The sequence below is a fragment of the Euleptes europaea genome, chromosome 19, assembly GCF_029931775.1.
Source record: "Euleptes europaea isolate rEulEur1 chromosome 19, rEulEur1.hap1, whole genome shotgun sequence".
Lineage (NCBI taxonomy): Eukaryota > Metazoa > Chordata > Lepidosauria > Squamata > Sphaerodactylidae > Euleptes > Euleptes europaea.
In genome coordinates, this window is record NC_079330.1 from 29789665 (window position 1) to 29816421 (window position 26757).

The 26757-nt window shown below is 45.7% G+C and overlaps 1 protein-coding gene across 1 annotated transcript; it reads left to right on the forward strand.

The window, feature by feature from the left end:
• Window positions 1-217: 217 nt before the first annotated feature.
• Window positions 218-26757, forward strand: RPS6KB1 (ribosomal protein S6 kinase B1). Its single transcript, XM_056864926.1, has 15 exons — window positions 218-331; window positions 4851-4900; window positions 7118-7238; window positions 7787-7855; window positions 9319-9466; window positions 10532-10589; window positions 12849-12949; window positions 15439-15529; window positions 16082-16172; window positions 17380-17487; window positions 18473-18535; window positions 20103-20180; window positions 23259-23366; window positions 24992-25104; window positions 26471-26757. Exons 1-15 carry the CDS (start codon window positions 260-262, stop codon window positions 26706-26708), a joined length of 1509 nt encoding a protein of 502 aa, XP_056720904.1. The 5' UTR covers window positions 218-259; the 3' UTR covers window positions 26709-26757.

Consider the following 26757-nt stretch of genomic DNA (forward strand, 5'->3'; position numbering starts at 1 on the left):
ATATTCCCTTCCTTACTCCCCGCCGCCACGCTCGGCGCATGCGCAGTTGCGCTTGAAGAGGCCGCACGCAGGCGTCGACTGAGGGGAGGGCCTGGCAGGCCGTCATGGCGGCGCTCGCGGTTAGCGCGGAGGGCCCATGAGGAGGCGGCCCACAGGCCGGCCCTCGCCCGCTCGGCGCGCTCGGTGGTAGCGAAGGCAGGCAGGCCGGGAGGACGGCGGCGGGGCCTGCGCCCCGCTCCTCCCCGCGTTCCTCCGGGACATGGCGGGCGTCTTCGACATCGACCTGGACCAGCCTGACGAGGTGGCCTCGGATGAGGAGCTGGAGGAGGGGGTAAGGCCCGGCAGGCCCGGCGGGAGCCCCGAGGGGAAGGGCGGGCTCCGGGGAAGGGAGAGAAGGGCGCTCGGGCCTAGCCGAGGGCCTCCAGGCGCCCTGGAGCGGCGCGGGGCAGGGGCTGGGGGGTGGTGAGGAGCCGGCCGAGGAGCCTGCGTCGCCCACGCGCTCCTCTCGCGGCTCCCTTCCCGGCCCTCCCTCCCTCCCTCCCACCACCCCTCTCAACGGCTGGCTTCCAAGTGGGGCCTGGAAGCCCCCCGCAGCCGGTCCCTCGGGCTACAGGGATCGTTTCCCCCCCGGGGGAAATGGCCGTTGCAGAAGGCACACCCGTAGGCTTCACGCGAAACCCCTGCCCAGGCTCTTCCCTCCAAGGGCGCTGCCTCGGAGCCTCCAGGAATCTCCCGGGCTGGAGTTGGCAACCGCGTGGCCACTCCCGTTCTGGTGGGGGGGGGCATGGCCACTCCCGTTCTGGCCCCTCCCACCCCGCCCAAAATCCCTGGATGTCCTTTGCTGCAGAACTGCCCCGGTTTCTAGAAATAACTTTTTTGCCCAGATGGTTCTTATGGGTGATCTGCAGGCCCATGGGATCCCGTTCAGATTCTCGCACTACAGAACAGCATCTGTCAACGTCTTAACAGCATGAGCAAGCATATCTGTCTGCTTCCAGTCGCTCGTAATGATGCTTTTGGGTATAATAAGTGTTCTGCACGGGAGGGAATTGAGCTTGGTGGAATTCACTGCTGCAAGGTACTGATTTAAAATTTAAAGTGCAAGGATGAGGCATATGTTAGCGGCATGGAGACTCCTTCATACAGAGGAAGGATACTTTTTATTTATTTTTTTATTTTTTTCTGATTTATAACCCGCCCTCCCCAGCCAAAGCCAGGCTCAGAGCAGGTCACATAATTTAAAACACATCAGGATAATCAAAAGATAAAATTAACAATAAGTTCTATATTTAAAGTAAATCCCAATTAAAACTTAAAACTGCAGGTGGCGCCTAAGTTACCGTCGTGTTGCCAGAGATAAGTGGCAGGTTACCCCTCAGTTATTATAAAATTATATAAAAGGAGGGGGGACAGGGAAGCCACCAAGATGACATTCGCGGCTGTCCTCAACCACAGGCCTGGCAGAATAGCTCTGTCTTGCAGGTCCTGGGTTATAGTTGCTGGAGATTGGGTTGGGGTGCTGCCCCCATTCTCTGCTTCTGGGTTTCCTGAAAAACAGCTGGCTGGCCATTGTTGCAAACGCAGTGCTGGGCTTTGATGGTCTGATTCAGCCAGGGTACTTAAGTTCTTAGGTGTGATACCTAAATGGAACCTCCATAGATAGGAGCAGTTGCAGTGGGAGGAAGCAATAAAGAGGGGGTGCTGCCTAAATGCCTTATTTGTGGGCTTCCAAAAGCATGTAGTTGGCTGCCGTTATGACTACTGCTGCTGGTCATAGCCTGTATTTTCTTATGTTATTTGTAGTCTGTTTTTTCCACTGAGACTCAAGATGAATTGCACAATGCAGGTCAATGCAGTCACTTGAATGGGACATTTAATTAGCAATGGAATCGGACTGGAGTTGCAGAAATCTGAACAAAGCGTTAGTGTTAAACATGGCATGTTAAATAAGCCAGTAAACGGGATGGCTTGTTCAGTGACATTGCTTATAACAGTCCTTGGGACAGCCCTGTAATATAGGCTGGTGCCACCCCAGTAGTGCAGAAGGGGGAATGAGGATAAGAACTACTTGCCTAAAGCTATGAAATTTTGTGGGTAACGAAGTTTAAACTGGCCACCCTCCCGGATCATAGCTAAGGCTCTTGACCACTATACTAGGGCAGCTCCAAGAATGCTGGACAGAGCAGATCAGCAGAACACTATTTATAGCATCGTTCATGCACATCCTGGATGGACATTATTCAGTAGGGACGTGCACATGTTCTCTGTGCATACATTTGTATATAAGCTGTGTGAGCTGGTCATACAAAAATGGCAGTTTATGAAATTAGCTAGTTCTGTTCTTTCCCACCACCCTCTTTCAGTTTACAAAAGCAGGTAATGCTATTTGCAGTAATAGCTGCATTAGAAAACCTTGCATTGACCCAAAATGGGAGGGGTTGAGAGATGAGGGAAAGAAGGAGCCAAAAAGGAGACCAAGACTCCAATTTTATGCATGCTTAAATGAGAGTATCTTGTTAGCTTTATTGAACCACTGATGTACATAGCTCTTTTGCGGAGCACCCCCCCTCCCAAGGTTGCTATTCCAGGTAGCTTAGCATCTAAATATTTTTGAGTGAGTGTCCTTACGATATGGTGATAAGGAGCTTAACCTGAGGAAGGGAGTAGAAAAGGAGTTCAGGCTAGGTATGCTAGAGATGTAAAACATTGTTCCTAGTTTGTAGGAGTAAAACTAAGAAAATGCATACTTTATATTTATTATTTTATTAAGCTCATATCCCGCCCTCCCCAGCAAAAGCCGGGAGGCTCACACGAATTTAGATTGTACAATAAACACAATAAAAACTTAGTAAAACAATGAATTAAAAACAGCCCCATAAAATCAATAAATAGAAACAACATATATCAGGTGGCACATTTACTTGTGACATATAGACCACAACATATATTGCATGAGCATATTGTTGTTCATGAACTTCAAGCACTTCTAACTAACGTCAGTAGTGTGGGTATGTGTACTTATTCTTGAGCATCAGCAAGTGCTTGCTTGTTAAAAGTTGCATTGAGGGTTTCTTTTAATCGGCATACATAACTGATGTATAAGAATAATTTTGTACCACAGCGATATGTTGGGGGAAGAGCAGGAGGGTAAGCCAATGACAGAAGGCAGTTTGTCTTGGGGAAGGAGACGAGAAGTCTGAAGTGAGTCTTCTAGAATGAGGCAAGAATCAGTTTAGCTTCCATGGTGGAAGCTTTTCCAGCACCTCCTTGCAACCTGAGAAACGTAAGTTCCTAGGATAATTCTGGAGTGATCTTTGGTGGCATCAGAGCAACAGGACTTGCCTTATTTACCCTACATAAGAACAGATGCTGGGAAAGTTATTCCACAAGTATTAATTCTATAGTGTAGCCTTGTGGGCTAGCCTCTGAATCAAATGTAAACATTCGCGAAAGGCAAACACCTTTGTTAAATGTAACAACGCCTTTCATAAATATTATTTCATAAATAATCTTTGCATGTTAAGGTTGCCATTGTTGCATAATCGATTAGTTTGTGTTCGTCAGCCTCTCAGTTATGTATGCCTGATTCAACTACTGTAGGCTGTCTATTCTGCCTGGGCATTGTAGCAGAGATTTTCAGATTGATCATAATGAACTTGCCTATGTCAGGATTAAATTCCAGGCTCCTGGAGCTTCGTATATAGCCAATTTTGTTTTTAAATATAGCACCACTAGCAGTGCTATATAGCTGCCTAGTTTATTCTTGTCAGTATATATGGGATCAAGTACTGATATGTAGTTATTAGAAGTAGTTGGGTACAAATTTTGGAAAGCTTAGGAACCAACAGGGTTTGGTAGGGTAGGAATAGGGACCAGCTTCTAGAGCTCTGCATTAACTAGGGTTGCGAAATCTGGGTTGGGAAATTCCTGGAGATTTGGGGGTGTAGCGTGGGGAAGGTAGTGTTTGGGGAGGGGAGGCACCTAGGTGAATATAATGCCATAGAGTCCACCCTCCAAAGCTGCCATTTTCTCCAGGGAACTGATGGGAAGAGTTGTACCGTAATTCCATGGGATCTTGAGGCTCCACCTGAAGGCTGACAGCCCTGTGGCAGGCCCCTTTTTTTACGTATTGGATTTTTGCACCTCTGGCAATGGCTTTAATGTACTACTGGTACTTGATATGAGGAATCAAATACATTTATAGTGTCCTGCTTTGTTTTGTCAGCTGTTACATTATTGGAATCTCTTGGGAGTGGTGGAGTGGACTGGTTTTTATGCCATCAGTAATGGAGTAAATTTCTAAGTTGGCCTTTCATCACCTGAATATTGCTAAGCTCAAGTTTTGGCGGACTTTGGAGTAAATTCCCTGATCCACCCAACTGAGCATATAACAAGACATCTGTTGCATTTAACCATGGTAATGGTTAGTTTTGAAGCCAGTATCTGAAGCTTTTCAGGGCTGGTGTAAACCTTAGTGCAAATGTAATGCAGCACCATAGTTAACCCTGAAAGGCAAAGTGGGGCAGAGGGAGATTTGCACTGCCTGCGTTTTTAGCATTAACAATATTGCAACTCCGTAATGTAGGCTAGCTGCATGATTGGTTAACAATGCAGTGTGATAGGCAATGCCAAGTCCTTATGCTGCTGTTTAGAGGGCTTGGCAGCTCTCCCGTAGAATTTTGTGGACATTCCACAAAAATCCAGTATGAGAGTTACCATCTCCTGCCCCACTGACCAAGCTTATATAAGATCTGTAGTCAGCAGGCCTTGCAGTGACAAATGAAAAACTAACAGGGTTTTAAAAATGGTTCCTGTTTACAGTGATACAGTAACTTTTTGTTTTGTTCTAGGGTCACTTAAGTGAAAGCATGGACCATGGAGGAGTTGGCCCATATGACCTGTAAGTTCTCACACGACTAATACATTCATGTAACATTGCTGGAAAACGAATGTCACCTCCTGAAGCAAGATGGCAGTTGTGTGACTCCTATGAGCTGATCCTGACTTAGAATTGTTTGGTGTATAAGTGTTGGATTACAGGTGTTATTATTGAACTGTGCAGTATGGGAATGCCTTCAAAAACTTTCAAGAAGGCTCTTCAGCTTGTTTTTGTGTCTATTTGATTTTCAAACAATAACAGCCCTGATAAGTGGCTAACTGAATAGTGTTAGGACAGACTGACCCCCACAATGAGTTCTGCTTGAGGTGGGCAAGGGGTTAATAATTTTCAGGAGGCTACATTTGACCCAAGATCTGCTAATTGCTTATCTTTGTCTGTGGTATTGTAACTCACTATATAGGCACATGGTGGGCTGTATATCTAAAAGTTATGGGTTAAAATTTCTTGCTGATCCTACAAGGAAGGAATGAAAGGAATTTGCACCGTTGCATTCAGAGAAGTGGAATGGAAAATGTCACACAACGGAAAATTTTCCAGAATGTTTTCATATGCATTACTTTTCTGCAGAAGAAAAGAATCACTGTTTCATAAAGCTAACAGTGAATGGACACTATTGCCAGTACAATATTAGGCAGGTTCAGAAGTTTTAAAGTGGTAATAAATTATTTTTGAGTGACTATCCCTATGAACTGTGTGAGAATGTGTGTGTATTTTACTGATTTGTAAACTGGGGTGTGGAAGATAAAACCACAAGTAGATAAAAATAATCAAAATAAAGATGCAGGTCAAATCAGATCCATATGTAGCATTTTTATTTGTGTCTTATATGATGGAAGGGATGTTCTGATCGCCAGTCTGATATGGGACTATCAAGTAATACAGCTGATGAGGTGCCCCAGTGAAATGTGTGGGTGAGAGTTGTAGTGGGTACCCACTGGCATATCATACACAATGTCTCAACAGTTTTCGCTGCCACTGTTTTCCCCCATAAATAGAAGCAATGCAACAAAAGTACAAGCTGTATTTTTACACACATTATTCCAATAAAAATTTCTACATAAAGCTTTTAATTAATCTGAATATAACATTTAAACCACATTTGATTTGTTTATCTTCATAATCAAAGATTTCAATTCAAGTATTCATTGCTATTGGGAAATAAAATTTATGTGAGGTCCTTCTAAATTCTGTTTACAAGATATAAGTCAAAATAAACATGCTAAATCAGTTCATGCTGTAGGACATTGTAAAATTTTCCAGTTCTGGTTTTTCTGGAAAATCCACATTGCTGATTGTGTTTAATCTTTAGAGTAGAAACTGAAATCTCTCTGCTGTGCATTCACACATTACAATACAGTGTGGATTTTGCAGCTGAACATTGGTTAGTCTAATAGATAACAGTAACAGATGGATTTGTGTGTAAACTCCAAGTTTGCTGCTTTCTTTCTCCTCGCCATCTCCCAGCAGGGAGGGTACCATCCTTAGAATAATGTCTTGGTGGCTGTAAGGGCAGTACTGCTAAAAAAAAGGCAATCCTGTGGTTTGTAAATTCAGGCATTAGAACAAATCATAGTATAAACTGTCGCTAGCAGAGCTATCTCCAGGTCTTAGATTGAAACTCCAATGTGATGCATAATCAACAAATCCACTTTGGTTGGATGTTGCTGCTAATCGAGGTTTGATCAAGCCATGGTTTGTTATTATGTCTGAATGCAGTCTGCCTGGAGATCTTCTCTTTCATTCCAGTGGTGTTGTCTCATCTGTTTCTCTCTCCACTGCCATACTTTCCCCCAAAAGATGAACCATGTTATCAGAAGGGAAGCAGTGCTCAGCTCATATGGACAGTATTCTCCTATGTACTGTGCAAGGAAGCCAGGATTGGAGCAAGGGTATTGCATTGTGTGTTTCAATATATAATTACAATTTCCTACTTGTTGGAAATGTCTAGTTTTAGCATTCTTTGCTTGTAATTTAGTTGACTTTTGTCGAATGCACACAGAATATCTTCAGATGAAAGAATTAAATTTACTCGAGCCTGTCTTGCTAGAAGGCACTGTTCCATTTAACGTTTCCTGTTAATGCCTTAGTATTCAATCCCCCCCCCCCTTTACAGGCTGCACCCTTTACCTCCAGGTAGACTGTCTGTTGTTAAAAGATGTAGCATTATTTTAAAGGCTGCCCTTACTGACTTTGTGCTCTGGGTTTTTGTTTTTTTAGTGGCATGGAGCATTGCGAAAAATTTGAGATTTCAGAAACTAGTGTGAATAGAGGCCCAGAAAAGATACGGCCGGAGTGTTTTGAGCTGCTGCGTGTTCTTGGCAAAGGTGGCTATGGGAAGGTATGATGCTTTGATCCATTCATCTGTTGTGCTGGGGCAACTTCGTACACATTCTTAAGAGAATGTGAGCATTCCTCATCCCTCTCTCTAGTCGCTGCAGCCTGCAGTGTTGCTTAGCATTTTGTAACAGCTCCTTTCCCTCAATGCTATTGTGAAGTCTGGCCGGGAGAGTGTAACCTTCTTCCCAGAGTTGATGCGTTGGGTGCTTATTTCCCTAACATGGTGCTCCGCAGCTGTTAGATGCTTTTGTGTTGATGTGTTGTGTTGCACATAGCAAAGCTGGTTCTTTGTTATTACCATCCCCTTTTGCTTTCCAAAGAGTGTGCATTCTCAAACTGATGTGAGCTACGCTGTATCAGTTTGTCATGTGAAGTGAACCTGGGCCTGTTCATCAGTCCTGCTAGTTTAGTCCACAAGTGACTTGAAATAGTTAACTCCTCATTTTTGCCCCCCCTTGACAACAGAAGAATTTAAAATGCCAACCACTGCTATTATGCCACCTTTTTAAAAATGCACGTAACAGTTCTTTAAAAAATTGTTTTGGGCAGGTTTTTCAAGTTCGAAAAGTATCAGGAGCAACTACTGGTAAGATATTTGCCATGAAGGTGCTTAAAAAGGTGAGTTGGCTTTCAGCGTTGGGCTACGACAAACTTATAACCCTCCCTTACATTTAAAAAACAATTGTATTGAACATGTCTCAGTTGCTTGCAAATTTCTTTATTGTTTTGAGCGTCTGCTTAGTTCTGTTTAGAGCATGTCGTGAGCAGGGGAACGCAGGTAAACATTTATGGTAATGTCCTTGTTTATTACTGATGACAGTACCACAGAATAGCAAATTTTGCAGAATCCTTGGCATGCATCTTTAAGGGCCAGCTAATGCTCATTCCTCTGTTGAAATGTAAGATTCCTGTAGCCGTGATCCAGCTGAGGAAATCGAAAGAATTAAGCACTTGTTTACTTCCTGCTGGATCATACCTTGGCCAAGAAAAATAGGATAATGAGTGTTGGAGAAGGAATACAGGGGAAGCTGATTTTTTAAAAAATCAATTGAAGGGGGGAAGCAAACATCTGTCAATTCTAGCTAAATGACAGAATAATTAGAGGGGCAGTAGGAGGCCCCTGGGGGACTAGAGGACAAGTGCAGTGGTCAGAGTGACTATTGAAATCCTAGCTCAGCTCACCGGATGACCTCTGTGGCATTACAGTTCCAGCCATCTTCCAAGGAACTGAGAGCAACGCACTCGGTTCCCCCATATTTTATTCAGCGATCCTCTGAAATACATTGGACTGCGAGTTTGGCACTGGGTCACCCATAGAGCCTCGTGGCAAGGTGAGGATTTGAATCAAGGTTTCCCCAGTCCTAGTTTAATCCTGTGGTCATTATGCTGTACTGGCTGTTAACCTTGGGCCAGACATGATCTATCAGCCTGGCCTTCTTTGCAGGGTTGCTAGGATAAAATGGGTGAGGGGGAGGGACAAATAAGCTGCTCTCAGCTGTGAAGATATCTCTGCCCAGGAATTAAGATCACAGGGAGAGGCCTTCTCTCCTGACTATCCTGTCAAAGAAATGTGTTTGGTGGCTACACAAGGAAGGGCCTTTTCAGTGGCAGCCCCATGATTATGGAACAACCAGCCTGGGCCCCTCATTTTCGATCTTCCGGAGGCAGCCGAAGACAGTTTTATTTAGGACTACTTTTGATTAAAGCAGTCCTAAATTGTGGTTTTAAAAATTGTGGTTTTAAGTATTTTTTTGAACTTTCTAAATGCATTTATATTGTAAGCCACCTTGAGCTCCATAAGGAAGAAAGGTGGCTAATAAATGATTTAAATAAGTAAAGGAGAAGCCAAAATAAAAAATGTAATAGGTTTAGTTTTAGTCTGGAATCTTCTGCATGAACCCTGTGCCCAGAAGTTGAGTTCCTGTTTTCTTGCTTCGTTGTCTCCACCACCACCTACTAGTATCTGAAGTTACTGATTATTTGATTGGGAGATCGTGGAGGTTATTTTGCAGGTTCTTTCAATTTGATAAAGTCATGGTTTAGATTCCATGCTCCTTATTGCTGAAATCTCTGTTCTGCAGGCAATGATTGTAAGGAATGCGAAAGACACAGCTCACACGAAAGCAGAGCGGAACATCTTGGAGGAAGTCAAGCATCCGTTCATTGTTGATTTGATCTATGCCTTTCAGACTGGTGGAAAACTCTACCTCATCCTTGAGTATCTCAGTGGTAGGCATGCAGCTGTTTTTCATAATAATTGCAGCTAACGAGGGTCAAGTTGTTTGCAGATGGCTGTTAATAAACTATTTATTCTGTCATGTCCGTCCGTCCCCTTCCCAAGGCACCCAGGAGTAGCATTTATTTAATTAATTCAACTTTTACCCCATGCCTTTCCCCACCAAGCAGGGCTCAGGGTGGCTTCCACCAGTTAAAATACACAATATAAAACATTCATAGCACCATAGAATCATAAAGTTGAAAGGGACCACCAGTGTCATCTAGTCCAACTCCCTGCACAATGCAGAAAATTCACAACTATGTCCCCCCCACCCCCAGTGACCCCTACTCCATGCCCAGAAGATGGCCAAGATGTCCTCCCTCTCATTATCTGCCTACGGTAATAGAATTAGCATTGCTAACAGATGGTCATTTAGCCTCTGCTTCTACTGCTTTGTTTTGTTGTCTTGATTAATTTTGTATTTTTTGTTTGTTTGAGCAGGTCTGGAGAGGTGTTATACAAATCTAAATAAATAAGAAAATAATCCTGTTTCATACAGTAGCCAACTAGTTGCCCTAAAGGGCTAACAGGGCATAGAAACCAATATCTTTCCCTGCTGTGGTTTCCTAGTGGTGGTATTCAGAGGTTTGCTGTCTCTGAATGTGAAGGTTCCCCTCCCTCTCATGATCTGCTTAAGGTCATAGAATCAGCATTGCTGACAGATGGCCATGTAGCCTCTGCTTAAAAACCTCCAGGGAAGGAGAGCTTACCACATCCCAAGGAAGCCTGTTCCACCGAGGAACTGCTCTGTTAGAAAATTCTTCCTAATGTCTAGACGGAAACTCTTTTGATTTAATTTCAACCTGTTGGTTCTGGTCCAACCTTCCAGGGCAGCAGAAAACAACTTGGAATTCAGAATTTAATGAACTCATTAAATTTTAGTCAGCTGTCTAGTTAATTCTTATTCCAGCATGGCTGTTTGTGCTTGCTTTTCATGCGGTATGTGCTTCTAAAACTAACTCAAGACAACAAACAGCCTATTTCTAACCTTTCTTTTCCCTCTGCATTCATTCTAGGAGGAGAGCTGTTCATGCAGCTAGAGAGAGAGGGGATATTCATGGAAGACACAGCTTGGTAAGAGAAATTAGCTGTACTGAAGCCACGATATTGGCCCAAAGGCAGGGCCAACATTGAAGAAGAAGAAGAGTTCGTTTTTATATGCCGACTTTCTCTACCACTTAAGGGAGACTCAAACAGGCTTACAATCACTTTCCTTTCCCCTTCCCACAACAGACACCCAGTGAGGTAGGTGAGGCTGAGAGATTGTGACTAGCCCAAGGTCACCCAGCTGGCTTCGTGTGTAGGAGTGGGGAAACAAATCCAGTTCACTAGATTAGCGTCCGTCGCTCATGTGGAGGAATGGGGAATCAAACCTGTTCTCCAGATCAGAATCCACTGCTCCAAACCACCGCTCTTAACAACTACACCACGCTGGCTCTCTTGGATGGTTGTTTGTCCTGTGCATTCTGTCTGTGGGAGGAAAGGGAGTGAATGGAGTTGGTGGTGTTACAGCAGTTCCGAGAGTCCCAGAGACCTTGTGGCTTGAACTTTGGTAGACAAGATCTGCCCATACCAGATGCAGCAGACCCCTTGTTGTTTAAGGTGTGGCAGGATATCGTATCTGGGATCCAGAGATGTACTTGGGATGTGCCTCTGGTGACCTGGGTTTCTTAAGGCATGGCTTCTTTGTAAAACAGCTTGCCCAAACCATAACATAAGGCGCTTTCCACAGCATGTCCTCTGTTTCAAAAAAGTGTCTTACGCGGCATGGGTGGTGGGAGGCACTGTTGTGTAAGAAACCCTGCCAGTGCCCACTTGGAAGTGCAGTGCTAGTTGCCCGGAGCTTTGGATTCCAACCATTGTGCCTTCGTGGCGTAGTGGTTAAGAGCGGCAGACTCTAATCTGGAGAGCCGGGTTCGATTCCCCACTCCTCCACATGAAGCCAGCTGGGTGACCTTGGGCCAGTCACAGTTCTATGGCATTTCCTAAGGCTGATATACTGTACCCACATGCCAGACACATTTCGGCCTATTTGGCTTTCCTCAGTGATCAATTGCAACCCATGTAAAACATACTCACATATTTACAGATATATAGATGGTATAGTATATTTCCAATTATACAAACATCCGGTTAGATTGTCTACAAGTTGTTATATGCCTCCCATATAAAATGTGTGCCCAGTTATCATCCTGGTAAAACATGCCTGGTCTGATATATATGTTTATATATCTGTAAATATGTATGTATGTTTTACATGGGTTTCAGTTGACCACTGAGGAAGGCCAAATAGGCCGAAATGCATCTAGCATGTGGGTACAGTATATCAGCCTTAGGAAATGCCGCTGTACTGTTAGAACTATTTTTAAAACTAATTTTTATCTTGACATTGTGCCTTAAATAAATTATATTTTCGCTATCAATTTATTTTATTCCACCCAACCTTGGGTACCCTGCTTCTGTTTTTTAGGTTGGGTTTCATTCCCTTTTATTTTTTCTTGAGTCACAGTTCTCTCAGAACTCCCTCAGCCCCACAAAGTGTGGGAAAAGAAGGCAATTGTAAGCCATTGGTTCTTGTAGGTTATCCGGGCTGTGTAACCGTGGTCTTGGTATTTTCTTTCCTGACGTTTCGCCAGCAGCGGTGGCAGGCATCTTCAGAGGAGTAACACTGAAGGACAGTGTCTCTCAGTGTCAAGAGTGTAGGAAGAGTAATATATAGTCAGAAGGGGGTTGGGTTTGAGCTGAGTCATTGTCCTGTAAAGTATTAAAGGTAATGTGCAAATCGTTCTGTAAGTATCAAGATAATGTGCTAATGAGGGTGTGGTATGTTAATGTGGAACCATTGTATCCTGAAATGATCTGTTAACATGTGGGATCCAAGGCTAATCCACATGGCTATTGTGGACTGTAGTCTTTGTTAGTCTGGAGGTTTTCAGGACAGGAAGCCAAGCCTTATTCATTATTAAACTCTCTTCTTTTCTGTTAAAGTTGTGCTGATGTTTATGAATTACAATGGCTTCTCTGTGCAATCTGGCAAAATAGTTGGTAGAATTGTCCAGTATTTCAGTGTCTTGGAATAAGACCCTGTGTCCTGTTTGGGTCAGTCCATGTTCAGCCACTGCTGATTTCTCAGGTTGTAAGCCACTTTGAGACTCCTTAAAGGTAGAGAAAAGTGGGGTATAAAAACCAACTATTCATCTTTGGGAGAGAGACCATCTATATTTTGGTAAAGGATAGACTGCTTCCATGTGGCTTGGCAGGACATCTGGGTTGAGCCACAGAACCATCATGCTTTGGCGTGTGTTTTAACTTTGAGAAATTTCTTCCTTGCAGCTTTTACTTGGCTGAAATCTCAATGGCTTTGGGGCACTTGCATCAGAAGGGGATCATCTATCGAGATTTAAAGCCAGAAAACATCATGCTCAATCATCAAGGTTAGAACTGCAGCCACGAGCTCATTGTTCCTATGTCTTTAGGCAGTTACGCCCTGCAGCTTTCACAAGTTCAGGTTGGTCGTAGCAGCCCAAGATACGGTAGAACAGAGCATCAGCATGTGAACTGCGGGAGGGGATAAATTTAAAACTCAATTTTGCTGGTGATTTGTTAGATTACAGGGGCATCTCATGGTCTAGATGTTAACTTTAAAATCCTACACCTGAATTCAAGGCAGCATTGAGAGACAGCATGGTGTACTGGTTAAGAGCGGTGGGTTGGAGCAGTGGACTCTGCTCTGGAGAACTGGATTTGACTCCCCACTCCTCCACATGAGTGGTGGACGCTAATCTGGTGAACTGGATTTGTTTCCCCACTCTTCCACATGAAGCCATCTGGGTGGCCTTGGGCTAGACACAGTTCTGTCCGAACTCCTGAGCCCCATCTACCTCACGAGGTGTCTGTGGGGAGGGGAAGGTGATTGTAAGCCGGTTTGATTCTTCCTTAAGTGGTAGAGAAAGTCAGCATATAAAAGCCAACTGTTCTTCTTCAGCAAGTCCTTTGTAAGCTCTTCCCACTTTACATAGTCTTGAGGGTCTGAGGCACTGTGTAGAGTTCACTCATTTGTGAAAGCTGCTAGTCCTCTTTCAGGAGCAGAGCCTTTCTTGTTGTGGCCTCTGTGTTGGGGAATGCTCACCTTGTGAGGCCCACTTGGCTACATCTGCATCCGTTCTCTATCAGTCAGGTCGTTTTTATTCTGTCAGGTGTTTGGGATCTGGCATGGGAGGTGGGCAGTAGGGCCGCAGAAATCTTCCCCTTTGCTATTAGCAAAGCGTGCAGGTGACTGCAAATTGTTCAGGGAGGTGAAAACCTGAAGGGCTTATGGGGAACTCTATACAGACTTCCCCAGATGGGGTGGATGGATGACAAAATGGAAAGTGAAATTCATTGTGAGTGTGCAATATGATTTGTGGGGAGGTAGTTTCACATACATGCTGATGGGATTTACGCTGTGAAAGGACCTTGAGGTTGTGGTGGATCGCTTGCTGAAAATGTCCACTCTGTGTAGCGATGAAGCCGATTTCATGCTAGGGATCTGCAGGAAAGGGATGGAGAATGAAGCTGCCAGTGTAGCGATGCCCTTGTCCCAGTCCCCAGTGCAGCCTCCTTTGCAATACCACATACAATTCTGTTTGCCACATCTCAAAGGGAATATCAAAGAGCTGGCAAAAGGGCAATAGGAATGATCACGCTGTTGGAGCACCTGCCCTGTGAGGAATGGCTAAAGCAAGGGTGTCAAAGATAAGGCCCGCGGGGGGTGGGGGTGGGATATTGCTGGAAATGTAAAGAGACTGAAGGAACCTTCTTTCATATCTGGTGGTCTTGTACGATTGTAAAGAAATACTGAATTCAAGTTCATAGAGAAATGCAAACAATGTTAAAAATTAAGTTTGCTTTGGATCCTAAGTACGTGCTAGTTGGGATAACACCAGCATCATTGGAAAAGACATCTGAGAAATTGTATAGATATGCAGTCACAGCTGCCAGAATGGTGCTGGCCATGAAATGGAAATTGATTGAAGGTCCCAACATAGAAGAATGGAAGAATAAATTGGCAGAATATGCTGTCATTGGCGAAACTTACAAATTTAGTAAACAAAAGACCTAGAGAAGAATTGTTTGTAAATTGGAGGTTTATGTGAAAACAGCATAAGTTATAAGGAGTTCAATAGGGATGATATTAAAAATTTGTTTTTAAAAGTATTTTTGCTTAGTTTAACAAATATATAGAAATAGAGAATAAATATGTCACATTTTAGAATGTTAGAGGTTAAATTGGGATAAAAGACATATTCCCACCCAGTGTTTATTCTTTTTCTTCTATATAATTGAACAGTAGATGTAATATTTTGATGCATTATTATTTTTCCCCCATCCCTTTTCTTTTATGTTCACTCCTTTATTGTTTTGAAATTTTTAAAAAGAGGTAAGGCCTGTGGGCTGGGTCTAACCCTTTGAGCGCTGTTATCTGGCTTGAGTTGAGGTATTCACCCCCCCTCCCAATTCCGGGTTGTGGGGGGCCTTCCAATCCACACCGCTTGCTGGCTTAGCTTACCACGTGGAGGTCCAAGCCCGCAGGCAGCAGGTATTGGAAGGCCGGGGGCTCCAGCCCAGCACGTAAATCACCCTTCCCTGCCTCCCCTAAGTCAGGGTCTGCAAGGGAGGACGATGTATGCTTTGGGTGTAATTAGCTGACAAAGGGAGCTTAGACTCTCAAAGGTTTATATCCCAAACATCTTGATCTCTAAGGTGCTACTACACTCTTCAAAAGCTATATATTATTTGCTGCTTTGGGAATATCTGAGCTGAAAAGTGGGTTATAAATGAAATAACTAAATATCCAAATATATTTTTATGATGATGTTTGGCTGCCTGTTGGAATGACACTTGTGTCCCCTGTCCTTCCCTCCCTCTTTTTGTTTCCTTTTAGGTCACGTTAAGCTCACTGATTTTGGACTGTGTAAAGAGTCCATTCATGATGGAACCGTCACGCATACATTCTGTGGAACAATAGAATACATGTAAGCCGGCATGATGAAACAGAAAAGTATTACTCTGGTTTGGGGGTAATGGCTAAATTTTACCTTTTTGAAACCTGGTGGCTAGGTAGTCAGAGTTTTGGCCTTGCCTGTCCGCAGGGCAAACTGCACAAATAATTACAGTTTTACGTTTGGAAGAGGATCACTGAGATACAGGGCTTCGTATAAGATTCCTGTATTTGAAAGTGAGTGGCGAGAGACGATCAGAGGAGCTTCTGTATATAAATTTATGAGTTAATTACTTGGTTGGAAGTTCCTACCTTACCTGACTGTTAGTCATTTGTCACCCATCACTGGGGAGGACAGGACCAAACCCTCTTCTGGTTTGCAAAAGTTTTCTTGTGTTGTTGCCTGGAAGAGATGCTTATTCGCCACAGGCGACCAGGGAAATGTCTTATTTACAAGCCCTCCTTATGGAAACCTTCTTCTGACATGCTGATTTCTGTCCGTAGCATTTTCTTATCGAATGAGTGAATTCTAGCTTGTTACCTGCTATTCGGAATGCACCTATCCTTCCTGTGTTTGTTGTTCCAGGGCCCCTGAAATTCTGATGAGGAGCGGGCACAATCGTGCTGTGGACTGGTGGAGTTTGGGGGCGTTAATGTATGACATGCTGACTGGAGCAGTAGGTGCACACTTAAAAACTGCATGCCCTTCTATTTCATGCTGAGCCAGTGTGGTATAATTGTTACGATTCGGGTTTGATTTCCCACTCCTTCACAGGAGCAGCAGAAGCTGATCTGGTGAACTGGGTTCAATTCCCCACTCTTACACATGAAGCCTGCTGGGTGACCTTGGGCTAGTCACAGCTCTCTTAGAGCTTTCTCAGCCCCACCTAACTCACAGGGTGTCTTGTGGGGAGGGGAAGGGAAGGTGATTGTAAGCTCGTTTGATTCTTAAGTGGTAGAGAAAGTCGGCATATAAAAACCAACTCTTCTTCTTCTGCTGCTTACAGAGAATTGTATTGGAACCCATCTTGCCTGTGTGGGACTCCCAACTTATCAATGTTAAATGTGGCTAGGCTAAATGTGGCCAGCGCCAGCATCTGTTAAGGCTTGGGCCAGCAGCCTTGGAAAGCTCGTTAGTCACATCCTGTGAAAGCCATTGAAATGAAATGGTGTTGTGACAGCTGGGCCTGCCCAGCTGCCTTGTGCCAGATCCGATCGCTGATCCATCTAGTGCAATACTGCTTACTCTTCTCTAAAAGCCTCGAGCAGAAAAAGTTCTTGCCCAACCCCCATTAACTAGGTATGCCAAGGATTGAACTTGGGGCTTTCTGTGCACATAATGTTGAACCACCACCCCTCCCTTCCCTCATTTAATCCTTCATTGCATCTCCTGTTGATGGCTGACATTGAATGGATTAAGGGGAGATGGAAATGACCCAAGTGGTATGGTCATGTCTTGGGTTTTTTTATGTCCCTCATTTGTCTCCTCCTTTTCCAAGTTCAAAAAAATACATTCAATGTTGCCAGCTCCAGAGCATGCTGTTCTGTTTTATTGGCTGGCCTAATTGTGTGGCAGATGAATGATTTGTCCACAGTAGTCGTATGAGGTATATGGCTGAAAGCCGATTTAAACTTGTGTCCTTTATGTGCGATTGTAGGGCTTGGTCCATCTGCCCCACAGCCCAGGAATGGGATTAAAAAAACCCTCTCTTGACACTCCCAAAGTTGTGCATTTAGGGCCCTTTACATAAGTGATTAGAAAATTACAGTTATAAGTTATGTTAAAATATTGATAAGGTATACTTATGTGGATATCATGTTATTATACACATTTTCTTATGACTTTCTCTCCCTTTCCCCCTGCATTCCAATGGTATTCTCCAGCCCCCATTCACTGGGGAGAACCGAAAGAAAACAATTGACAAAATTCTCAAGTGTAAACTCAACTTGCCTCCCTACCTCACGCAAGAAGCCAGAGATCTGCTTAAAAAGGTAAGTGCCATATTTTTTGGGGGAGGGGGGAATACCATTTCCAAAGTTAACATGCCCTGATTTGCACAAAGTAAGAATTCCTTTGGAGCTGCAAGTTGTTTTTTCTAAGTGTTGGAAACTTCTACTTTAATTAGAACAGAAATAGGGCTGTTGCTGGCCTGGGTTCTTAACTGCATTCTGCCACGGGTCTCCAAGAGATCTGTTGTGATGCTGCTTTAAGTCCTTCAGAGAAGACAGTGGTGGGCAGCAGTGCCTCCAGTAGGTTGAGTTGGTTAAAGTTCAGTGCCACCAGTAGAGACTGACCTTACAGGTAGCTAATTCCAAGAGGGCATGTGAACCTGATCCAAAACATTTGGCTCTTTTGCAGAAAGTTTTTATATGGGAATTATGATAACCGTGACTGAAGCCTCCTATTCTGCTTATCTCTTTTCTTTCCTCTTTTGCTTCAAAATACTTAATGAATGTAATCGTATTTAGTCTAAGCATAGTTGATGGAAAATTCAGCTGTACTGTAATATTGATCTTAGACTTGTTACATGTTTGTGAAAATACATTAAAACCCCCAGAACATCAGGTTTAAAGCCCATGAGTTGGAGAAAGTCCCAGGGGAGAAACTGTGGCTCAGTGGTAGAGCATCTGCTTGGCATGCAGAAGGTCCCAGGTTCAATCCCCAGCAGCTCCAGTTGAAGGGACCAGGCAAGAAGGTGATGTGAAAGACCTCTGCCTGAGACCCTGGAGAGCCGCTGCTGGTCTGAGCAGACAGTACTGACTTTGATGGACCCAGGGTCTGATTCAGTATAAGGCAGCTTCATGTGTTCATGGTCTTTGGCAATTCTTGGCTGACTGGGCTAGAGAATACTTTGGCCAGACACTCCAGAGAACGGTTGCCAATCAGAGTAGACGGCACTGGACTGAAGGAGCCAGTTGGCTGCCTCCGTATTATACCCTCCTTAACTCCTCTCAACTGTCTGTTCCCTCTTCTAAGCTGCTAAAGAGAAACGCTGCCTCACGCCTAGGAGCTGGTCCCGGAGATGCTGGAGAAGTTCAGGTATATTTTGCTTTCTGCTGCTGGCAGAATTGGATGTGAGCATCGTTTTTCTTAGGGGCAGGGGGTGGATAGGTCATGGAGGGGCCCCTTGACACTGGACTGTAAGACGTCTGTTTTTGTAAATGGTTTGTCCTGCACTTTACAGAATCTGCCCAGGGTGGCCGACACACACAATAAAGAAAAACTACAATTCAAAATAAAAATATAACAAAACAGCTCAATAAACTAAACAAACTATAATGTCAACAATATCACCAAACATCTGTATTTTAAAACAGCAGCCAGGAAAACTAGCAGTATAAAATCAACATAAGAGCTGGCAAAAAGGTAGGAAGAGGACAGGGAAATGAAGCAAAATTCCATTGAAAGCCCAGGTGAACAAAAACATTTTGGCCTGGCACCAAAAAGCTAGTAATGTAGGTACCAGGTGAGCTTCAAACAAGAGATCATTGCACAGGCAGGGTGCCACCACTGAGAAAGCCCCATCTCTAGTTACACCTGTCTCACATATGTGGCCAAAGGCACCAGGAGTATGCCTTAACTGGCAAGCTGCAACATATGATAGGAGATGGTCCTTCAAGTATGCCCAACCAGCATTCTGAATTGTTCCTGGTAACTGATAGGCAGCTGTGCAGCTCTTTGAGCTCAGGAGTGACATGTTCCCTGTGTCCAGCTCTCGACAGCAAACTGGCCACCATATTTTGAACTAATTGAAGCTTCTGGGCAGTGTAAGGCAGCCCTAAGCAAAGCACATTGCTGTAATCTAACTGGATGTAGTCTGACCATGGCTGACTCATGCCTTCCAGGGAATGGCCTTGGCTGGTGTATCAGCTGAAGCCGATGAAAGGTATCATAGGGAGGAGCAACAATTACACGCTTGCTCTTTTAGCTGGGGGGGGGGCTCTCTCCCCAGGACAGGCTGGCTCTTCATTCCTTTATCAGCTTTACCATTGGCCAAAACCCCAAACGGTGTCTGTGTGGATTCTTGCCCTTTTCACAGAGCTATTTTTCCAGATGGGGAAATGGGGTTATGACTCTAGACTAGGGTTGCCAGCCTCCTGGTGGTGGCTGGAGATCTCCTGCTATTACAACTGATCTCCAGCCGATAGAGGTCAGTTCACCTGAAGAAAATGGCTGCTTTGGCAATTGGACACTGGCATTGAAGTCCCTCCCCTCTCGAAACCTCACCCTCCTCTTGCTCCACCCTCAAAATCTCCAGGTATTTCCCAACCCGGAGCTGGCAACCCTACTCTAGACCGACTTTAAGTTTGTAGCATGGCCGCCTCTTTCCAAGTCCTAAGCATGCTGTCTTAGAATGAAGTCCTGTGGGTTTCACCCGAGCCTTGCTTCCGAGTAAGCAAGCCAGAATCACAGCTTCAACAAGCGGAGAGTTAAAAGTTGGATGTCTTGCATTTTCTTTTTGTTTAATTCCTGGGTTGCTTTATATTTTAGTTCCTCCACATTTAGCACAGTGAACAGATTGCTTCACATTGTTCTGCTCAGAGACTGAAAGAACCATTTGTTTACCCGGTTTTGGGGTCTTGACTGCTCCAATAATGTTTCTTAGGCTCATCCTTTCTTCAGACACATCAGCTGGGAAGAGCTGCTGGCTCGGAAGGTGGAGCCCCCTTTTAAACCATTACTGGTATGTATAGCTCTCTCTTTGCTGCCGTTTCACATCACAGCTTACTGTATCATTTTAGCTGTCGTGTAATGGTGGTATTACAGAGCACCATGACACAGAGTGGTATGCTGCAGTGCTGCAGCCAAAGCTCTGGTTATGACCTGAGTTCAAGCCCGACAGAAGTTGATTCCAGCCTTTTGGGGTCAATAAAATGAGTACCCAGCTTGCTGAGGGCAAAGTGTAGATGATGGGTGAAGGCAATGCAAACCACTCCATAAGAGTAGTCTACCTACCGTATTTTTCGCTCCATAAGACGCAGAAGGGCAAAGCTGCCGAGAGGCCCTGGGAGCCATGGCTGACCCCCGGCTGCGGCAGCCCAGCACGGAGCCGGCACGCCCCGGGAGCTGGCGAGGAAGCCACCAGCCAGCTGGGGGCAGGAGGCCCCTCCCAGCAGCCGCCCAGCGCAGCGGGAGCCCGGCGCGGAGCCCACGCGCCCTGGGAGCTGGCTTTAAAGCCGCCAGCCAGCTGGGGGCGGGAGGCCCCTCCCAGCCGCCCAGCAGAAGCGGGGCGCGGAGCCAGGCCGCCCCGGGATCCGGCTGGGTCACCGCCAGCCAGCTGGGCGGCGGGAAGCCCCTCCCAGCCGCCCTGCGATAGCGGGGCGCGGAGCCGGCCCGGCCCGGGAGCCGGCTAAGACGCCGCCAGCCGGCTGGGGGGCGGGAGGCCCCTCCCAGCCGCCCAGCAGCAGCGGGGCGCGGAGCCCAAGCGCCCAGGGAGCCGGCTTTAAAACCACCAGCCAGCTGGGCAGCGGGAGGCCCCTCCCAGCCGCCCAGTGCAGTGGCAGCGGGGCGCGGAGCCGGGCCGCCCCGGGAGCCGGCTGGGACGCCGCCTGCCAGCTGGGGAGCGGGAGGCCCCTCCCAGCAGCCGCCCAGCGCAGTGGGAGCCGGCTTTAAAGCCACCGGCCAGCTGGGGGGTGGGAGGCCCCTACCTGCCACCGCTGCGGGAGCCCGGCACGGAGCCGGGCCGCCCTGGAAGCCGGCTAGGAGGCCGCCAGCCAGCTGGGGGGCGGGAGGCCCCTCCCAACCATGCAGCTGCAACGTGGCACGGAGCGCCGTCCGCGTGCTCGGGGAGTCAGGGCGCTTCCCCAGGCGTAACGTCCCCCTCTCCCTCGTGGAGACGGGGCATTCAGGCACCAGCCGCCGCACAAGTCCCCAGGACGGGTCTCCGCTGGTGCCCCTCTTGGGCAGGGAGTCCGGTCAACCCCTTTCAGGCCCCAGGGTCCCAAGCTGCTTCCCAGGGCAGAGATGCAGGGGCAGTACACCATTTGATTCAGAATATATTTTTTCTTGTTTTCCTCCTCTAAAAACTAGGTGCGTCTTATGGTCAGGTGCGTCTTATGGAGCGAAAAATACGGTAGTAAACGTCGTGATGTGATGTCACCCCATGGGTCAGTAATGACTTGGTGCTTGCACAGGGGACTGACTTTACCTTTAATGGTGGCATTGCTTGTGTAGATCAAGTGTGTGTGGGGAGGAGTTGGTCACATCCTCTGGCTTTTGCGTGAACTCAGTGCCACGTCCTGTATTAACAAAAAGGAGCATTCTTGCTATTCTTTTAATTTTTTTTTAAATGGAATTTTGTGTGTATTTTCTTTCATTTTATCTTGCCCTTCTCTCCCAGGAGAAGAAGAGGTGGTTTATATTCTGACTTTCTCTACCACTTAAGGGAGACTCAAACCGGCATACAATCACCCTCCCTTCCCCTCCCCACAACAGACACCCTGTGAGGTAGGTGGGGCTGAGAAAGCTCTAACTTGATGGTCACCCAGCTGGCTTTGTGTGGAGGAGTGAGGAAACAAATCCAGTTCACCAGATTAGCCTTAGCTGCTCATGTGGAGGAGTGGGGAATCAAACCCGGTTCTCCAGATCAGAGTCCACAGCTCCAAACCACTGCTCTTAACCACCACACCACACTGGCCCAGGACAATATGCACCCTCCCTTCCCCTTGTTTTATCCTTGCTAGAATTTTGTGAGGGTGGTTTAATCTGAGAGAGACAGCTAAAACCATCCTCACAAGATTGTAGTTGGCCCAAGGTCACCCAGTGTTCTCCATGACAGAACGGAGATTTGAACCTGGGCCTCCCTAGCTGTAGTCCAGAACTCTCACGACTACATCAGGTGGGCTAAGATGAGCGTTCCACTTCTGAAGAAGGCGCAGGTGCTGCTCAGCTGCCTCTATGCAGGCATGTCTTGCTTGGACATAGAGAGAAAAAACAAATTGATCATTGAAGTGCAATGTAGGCCACTTACACGTTTTCTGTGATGTCAGAGCAGCTCGGCTAATGGCAGCTCAGTGATGGGTCTCCCTGTTAATAAGAGCAGGGCATTTGGAAGTGTTTTATGAGAGAGTAAACCACTCTGCATAGAGTACTGGGGTGTGACTCGCCTTTATTTCTCACTATTGGGGCAATGTTGGGTGATACCAGCGTGGTGTAGTGGTTTGGAGCAGTGGACTTTAATCTGGAGAACTGGGTTTGATTCCCCAATCCTCCACATGAGCGGCGGACACTAATCTGGTGAACCAGGTTGGTTTCCCACTCCTACACATGAAGCCAGCTGGATGACCTTGGGCTAGTCACAGCTCTCTTAGAGCTCTCTCAGCCCCACCTACTCACAGGGTGTCTGTTGTGGGGAGGGGTGGGGAAAGGAAAATGATTGTAAGCTGGTTTGATTCTCCTTTAAGTGGTAGAGAAAGTTGGCATATAAAAACCAACTCTTTTTCTGTTGTGACTTGTGGGGGGGAAACAGGCAATTGCCTCTAAAAGTATCTCCTTTGTCCTTTCCAGGTTCCTCTAGGTTTTAACTAGGTTCCTGTTCTTTTGATCTGATGCCCCCAGCTTTGGGGGGGGGACTTTATTTTGCAGTGCAGTTGTGCATACTGAGCTTTCCCTGGTGGCAGCAGAACCTCCAGCCCTGCTCCAGGGATTTCCCCCTGCTGAGCATTTCCCTGTCCAGAGTCTTCACTCCCCTGCTGCCAAGCCATTTTTAAGCGGATAATTAGTAGTGCATAAAAACCTTTAATCCACTTTTGTCTTTGCCTAGCAATCCGAAGAGGACGTGAGCCAGTTTGACGCCAAGTTCACCCGCCAGACTCCCGTCGATAGCCCTGACGACTCAACTCTCAGCGAAAGTGCCAACCAGGTCTTCCTGGTAAGAGAGAGTGAATGTTAGTGCTGGTGTGCAGAGAGCCATCAGGATCCTCGCCTCTGCTTCTGGGGCCTGCAGTTTTTGCCAGAAAGCCCTGTATGGTACAAGTTCTTGAATATCCTGAAAGAGAGAGAGCCTACTTTGTATTTTGGTTGCAGCCTGTGCGTTACACGTCCAATCTGCAACTACTTTTCTGGGAAGGCCACACTGAGGGGGGGGGGGAGCCCCCGCAGAAGTATAAATTGCCAGAACCTCATTGCTATAATCACTGGTTATGCTGCTGCTGTGGTCTGTGTTGTTGTATTCATCTATTTGTATAAATACATGTGTATAAATACTTCTGCAGGGTGAAGCCGTTGGTCAGTGCAGCTCAGTATTGTCCATGATGTTCTCCAGCGTCTTGGACAGAGACAGTTTCCACACACACCCCCACACAAGAAAAACCTTCTGCCTGAAATCGACTAACCTGAGGCAATGAGGATTGAAAGCGGGATTTGCCGCCTGCAAGGGCGTGCCCTCAGACTCTTGCTCTGGGGCTGCTGGCAGTTTAAGGGAAAACAAAGCTATACTATTTATGGGGGAGGGATGGATGGGTGGGCGGTTGCTTCTAGTTGGCCCAGAATAAGAAGTTAAGGGGGTCTGGTGTTGGGTCCAGCCAGCTTTTTCACACAGCCTCCCCCAGTTCCCCTCTCTTAATACAGCATCCATCCCCACATGGCTTTTGTCCACATCAGTCCTGTGATTCTCAGCAGAGCAGTTTTGGCTGGTCAAAGGTGATCCATCATTCCTTTTTCATCAGCAGAAAATGTTGGCTCGAGCCAGCCTTGTATCTCCTGCTAGATTTTTCTGATGGCCCAGATCTCAGCTGCAGAGGAAGTCCTTTGTGTGCAGGAGGTCCCAGGTTCAACCTGCGGCATCTCCAGCTGTAAAGGGCCCCTCTGTCTGATTCCTTGGCGAATGTCTGCCAGTCATGAACGGTACTGGTTAGGCGAACTGAGATCTGACTCGGGGTTAGGCAGTCAGGTGTGCATTCATTCCTCTTGGTAACAAGGGATGGATTTGTCACTTCTGTGTTGTCGGTTTATGATTGGGGGTGTAGGAGAAATGGGAGTTGGTTCTGGGTTTAAGGTTTTGGGACATTACAAAGGGTGTTCTTTCTGGTGGTCTTAGCAACAACAGTTATTTATTTCAGCCAAAGGCCAGCATAAAATACAAAATATATATCCTATGATAAAATTATACAGCATCTCCCACTTACAGCATCTCGTCTGTACTAATTAATCTGAAAGTTTGCCCATAAGGTCTTTGTTCTTCATAAATGCCTTCCGTTTCCGGCAAACATGAGAGCAAACTTTTGCTACAGAATATGAAATATAAGTCACCCTATTTTCCAGTAGATATTCTACCAAGGAGGCCTCAGAGGTGTAAAATTGTACACACTGAGATAGGAGGGGAGTATGCAATTTCTGGCATCATCATAATGTTCACAATGGAGCAAAATATGTGCTAGCGTCTCCACTGTATCCATGGAACAGGAGCATTGTCTCTCTTGGACAATGAAGAAACCTTCCTGAAAGTACAGCAGATGGAAGGGCATGGTCTTAGCAACAGTTTTCCTTGTCTTCTAGGGCTTTACATACGTGGCTCCATCCGTACTTGAAAGCGTAAAAGAAAAGTTTTCCTTTGAACCAAAAATCCGATCACCTCGCAGATTCATTGGCAGCCCACGGACACCAGTCAGGTACTTTACCCCTTACCCCCACCCCCTGATGTTCTTCTGTTCACCTCTGGTTAGATGCCCTTTGGCTCCACAAAACCTAAATGGTCCAGAAGCAATTAGCGCTTTTATGCCGCTATTGCTTGGAATGCTTCAGCACTTGCCACTCGGGGTTAGATTGACTTTCCAACACAAGAGCTGTTGCCAAAGAGAATAGTAGTACCATTGAGCTGTCCTTGCCCTCAGCATTAAGCATTCGAAATTTCGTAGAAGAAATTTTTTTTCCATTTCATTTTTTAAAAGAATTTATTAAGAGGAAATGAGAATATAACAATAAAAGAAAATAGAAATATAACATTACTAAAATACTCGTAATATAAATTCTTGAAAAGAAACTAAAACCGTGCTGCTAATATGACTAAAATACCCATAACTCTCTATTTATCTAAAATCCGCATGATTATTACGTCAGTCGTTCTCTGAGATTTACACATTGGAGTGTTTTTTCCATCCTTTAAATTGTTGAATTCCAGTAAGCGTCCAGTTCTTCCATATTTTTGTCATTATTATAATACCTCAACTTAATTAAAGCATAGGTTTCTTTAACCTTATCAAGCCAGTTATTTAAATCAGGGAATTTATTGCTTTTCCAATATCTCGCAAGATTTGTTCTAGCAGCCGTTAGTATATGAAGAAACATAACTCAAATATCTTTTGGTTTATGTGAAAAATAATTTAATAAAATTGTTTCCAGTCAGAAGGAATATATTTTTTTATCATAACTCTGAAAAGGAGCATGTGGTGTGTAAGACCAACCTTCTGGCCCAGCTCCCCAAGATCAGTTTGCCTTCCTCCCACTGGTCAGCTAATGCAGTCCAGTGTCTGCTTAGGTCGGAGGGGCTACAGAAACCTGATCTGACAATTTGGCAGATTTTGAGCACTCCTCTGTCTGTCTTGACCCCCCCCTTTCAGAATGAAGGGGTGCAGGCTGTTAAATTACCCAATTTTGCTCCTCGCGTAAGCAGCTCCAAGCATACGCGTAGGGCTCTCAACATTCTAAAGTTCTGTGTAAGTACTAAGGACTGTTACTTGTGCAGTAATTTTCAGGAATGATCCTATGCATCCTCCTGATTCCCCTGTGAGATGGGTTGTTAGTTCCATGGGGAGCCGAGGGTGAGAATACCTTGCTGATGGTTGACCTCAGCTCTCTGTGTTTCATGTCTGAGGTCTTCTGTTGACAGCTTTGGGGTTGCAGTGAGGTCTAAAAAAGGAGAAACAGGAGCCAGTAACTGAAGTGGTCATACTTGATGCTTCTGCTGTTTAGAGTTTGAAAGCAGGCAGTGTAGACCATTAAGTAAAACTCTGTAACGGAACCTTCTTGTCTTTGAAGCCCTGTAAAATTCTCTCCTGGGGACTTCTGGGGACGAGGTCCTTCTGCCAGCGTGACAAACCCTCAGGCACCTGTGGAATATCCAATGGAGACAGGTGGGATTGAACAAATGGACGTTACAGTATGCGGGGAGGCCTCGGCTCCGCTTCCAATCCGGCAACCCAACACTGGGCCGTACAAGAAACAAGCCTTCCCCATGATTTCCAAACGACCAGAGCACTTGCGCATGAATCTATGACACAACCGACGGCGAATCATTTCCAAACCTGCTTGGGCGGTGGAAGACA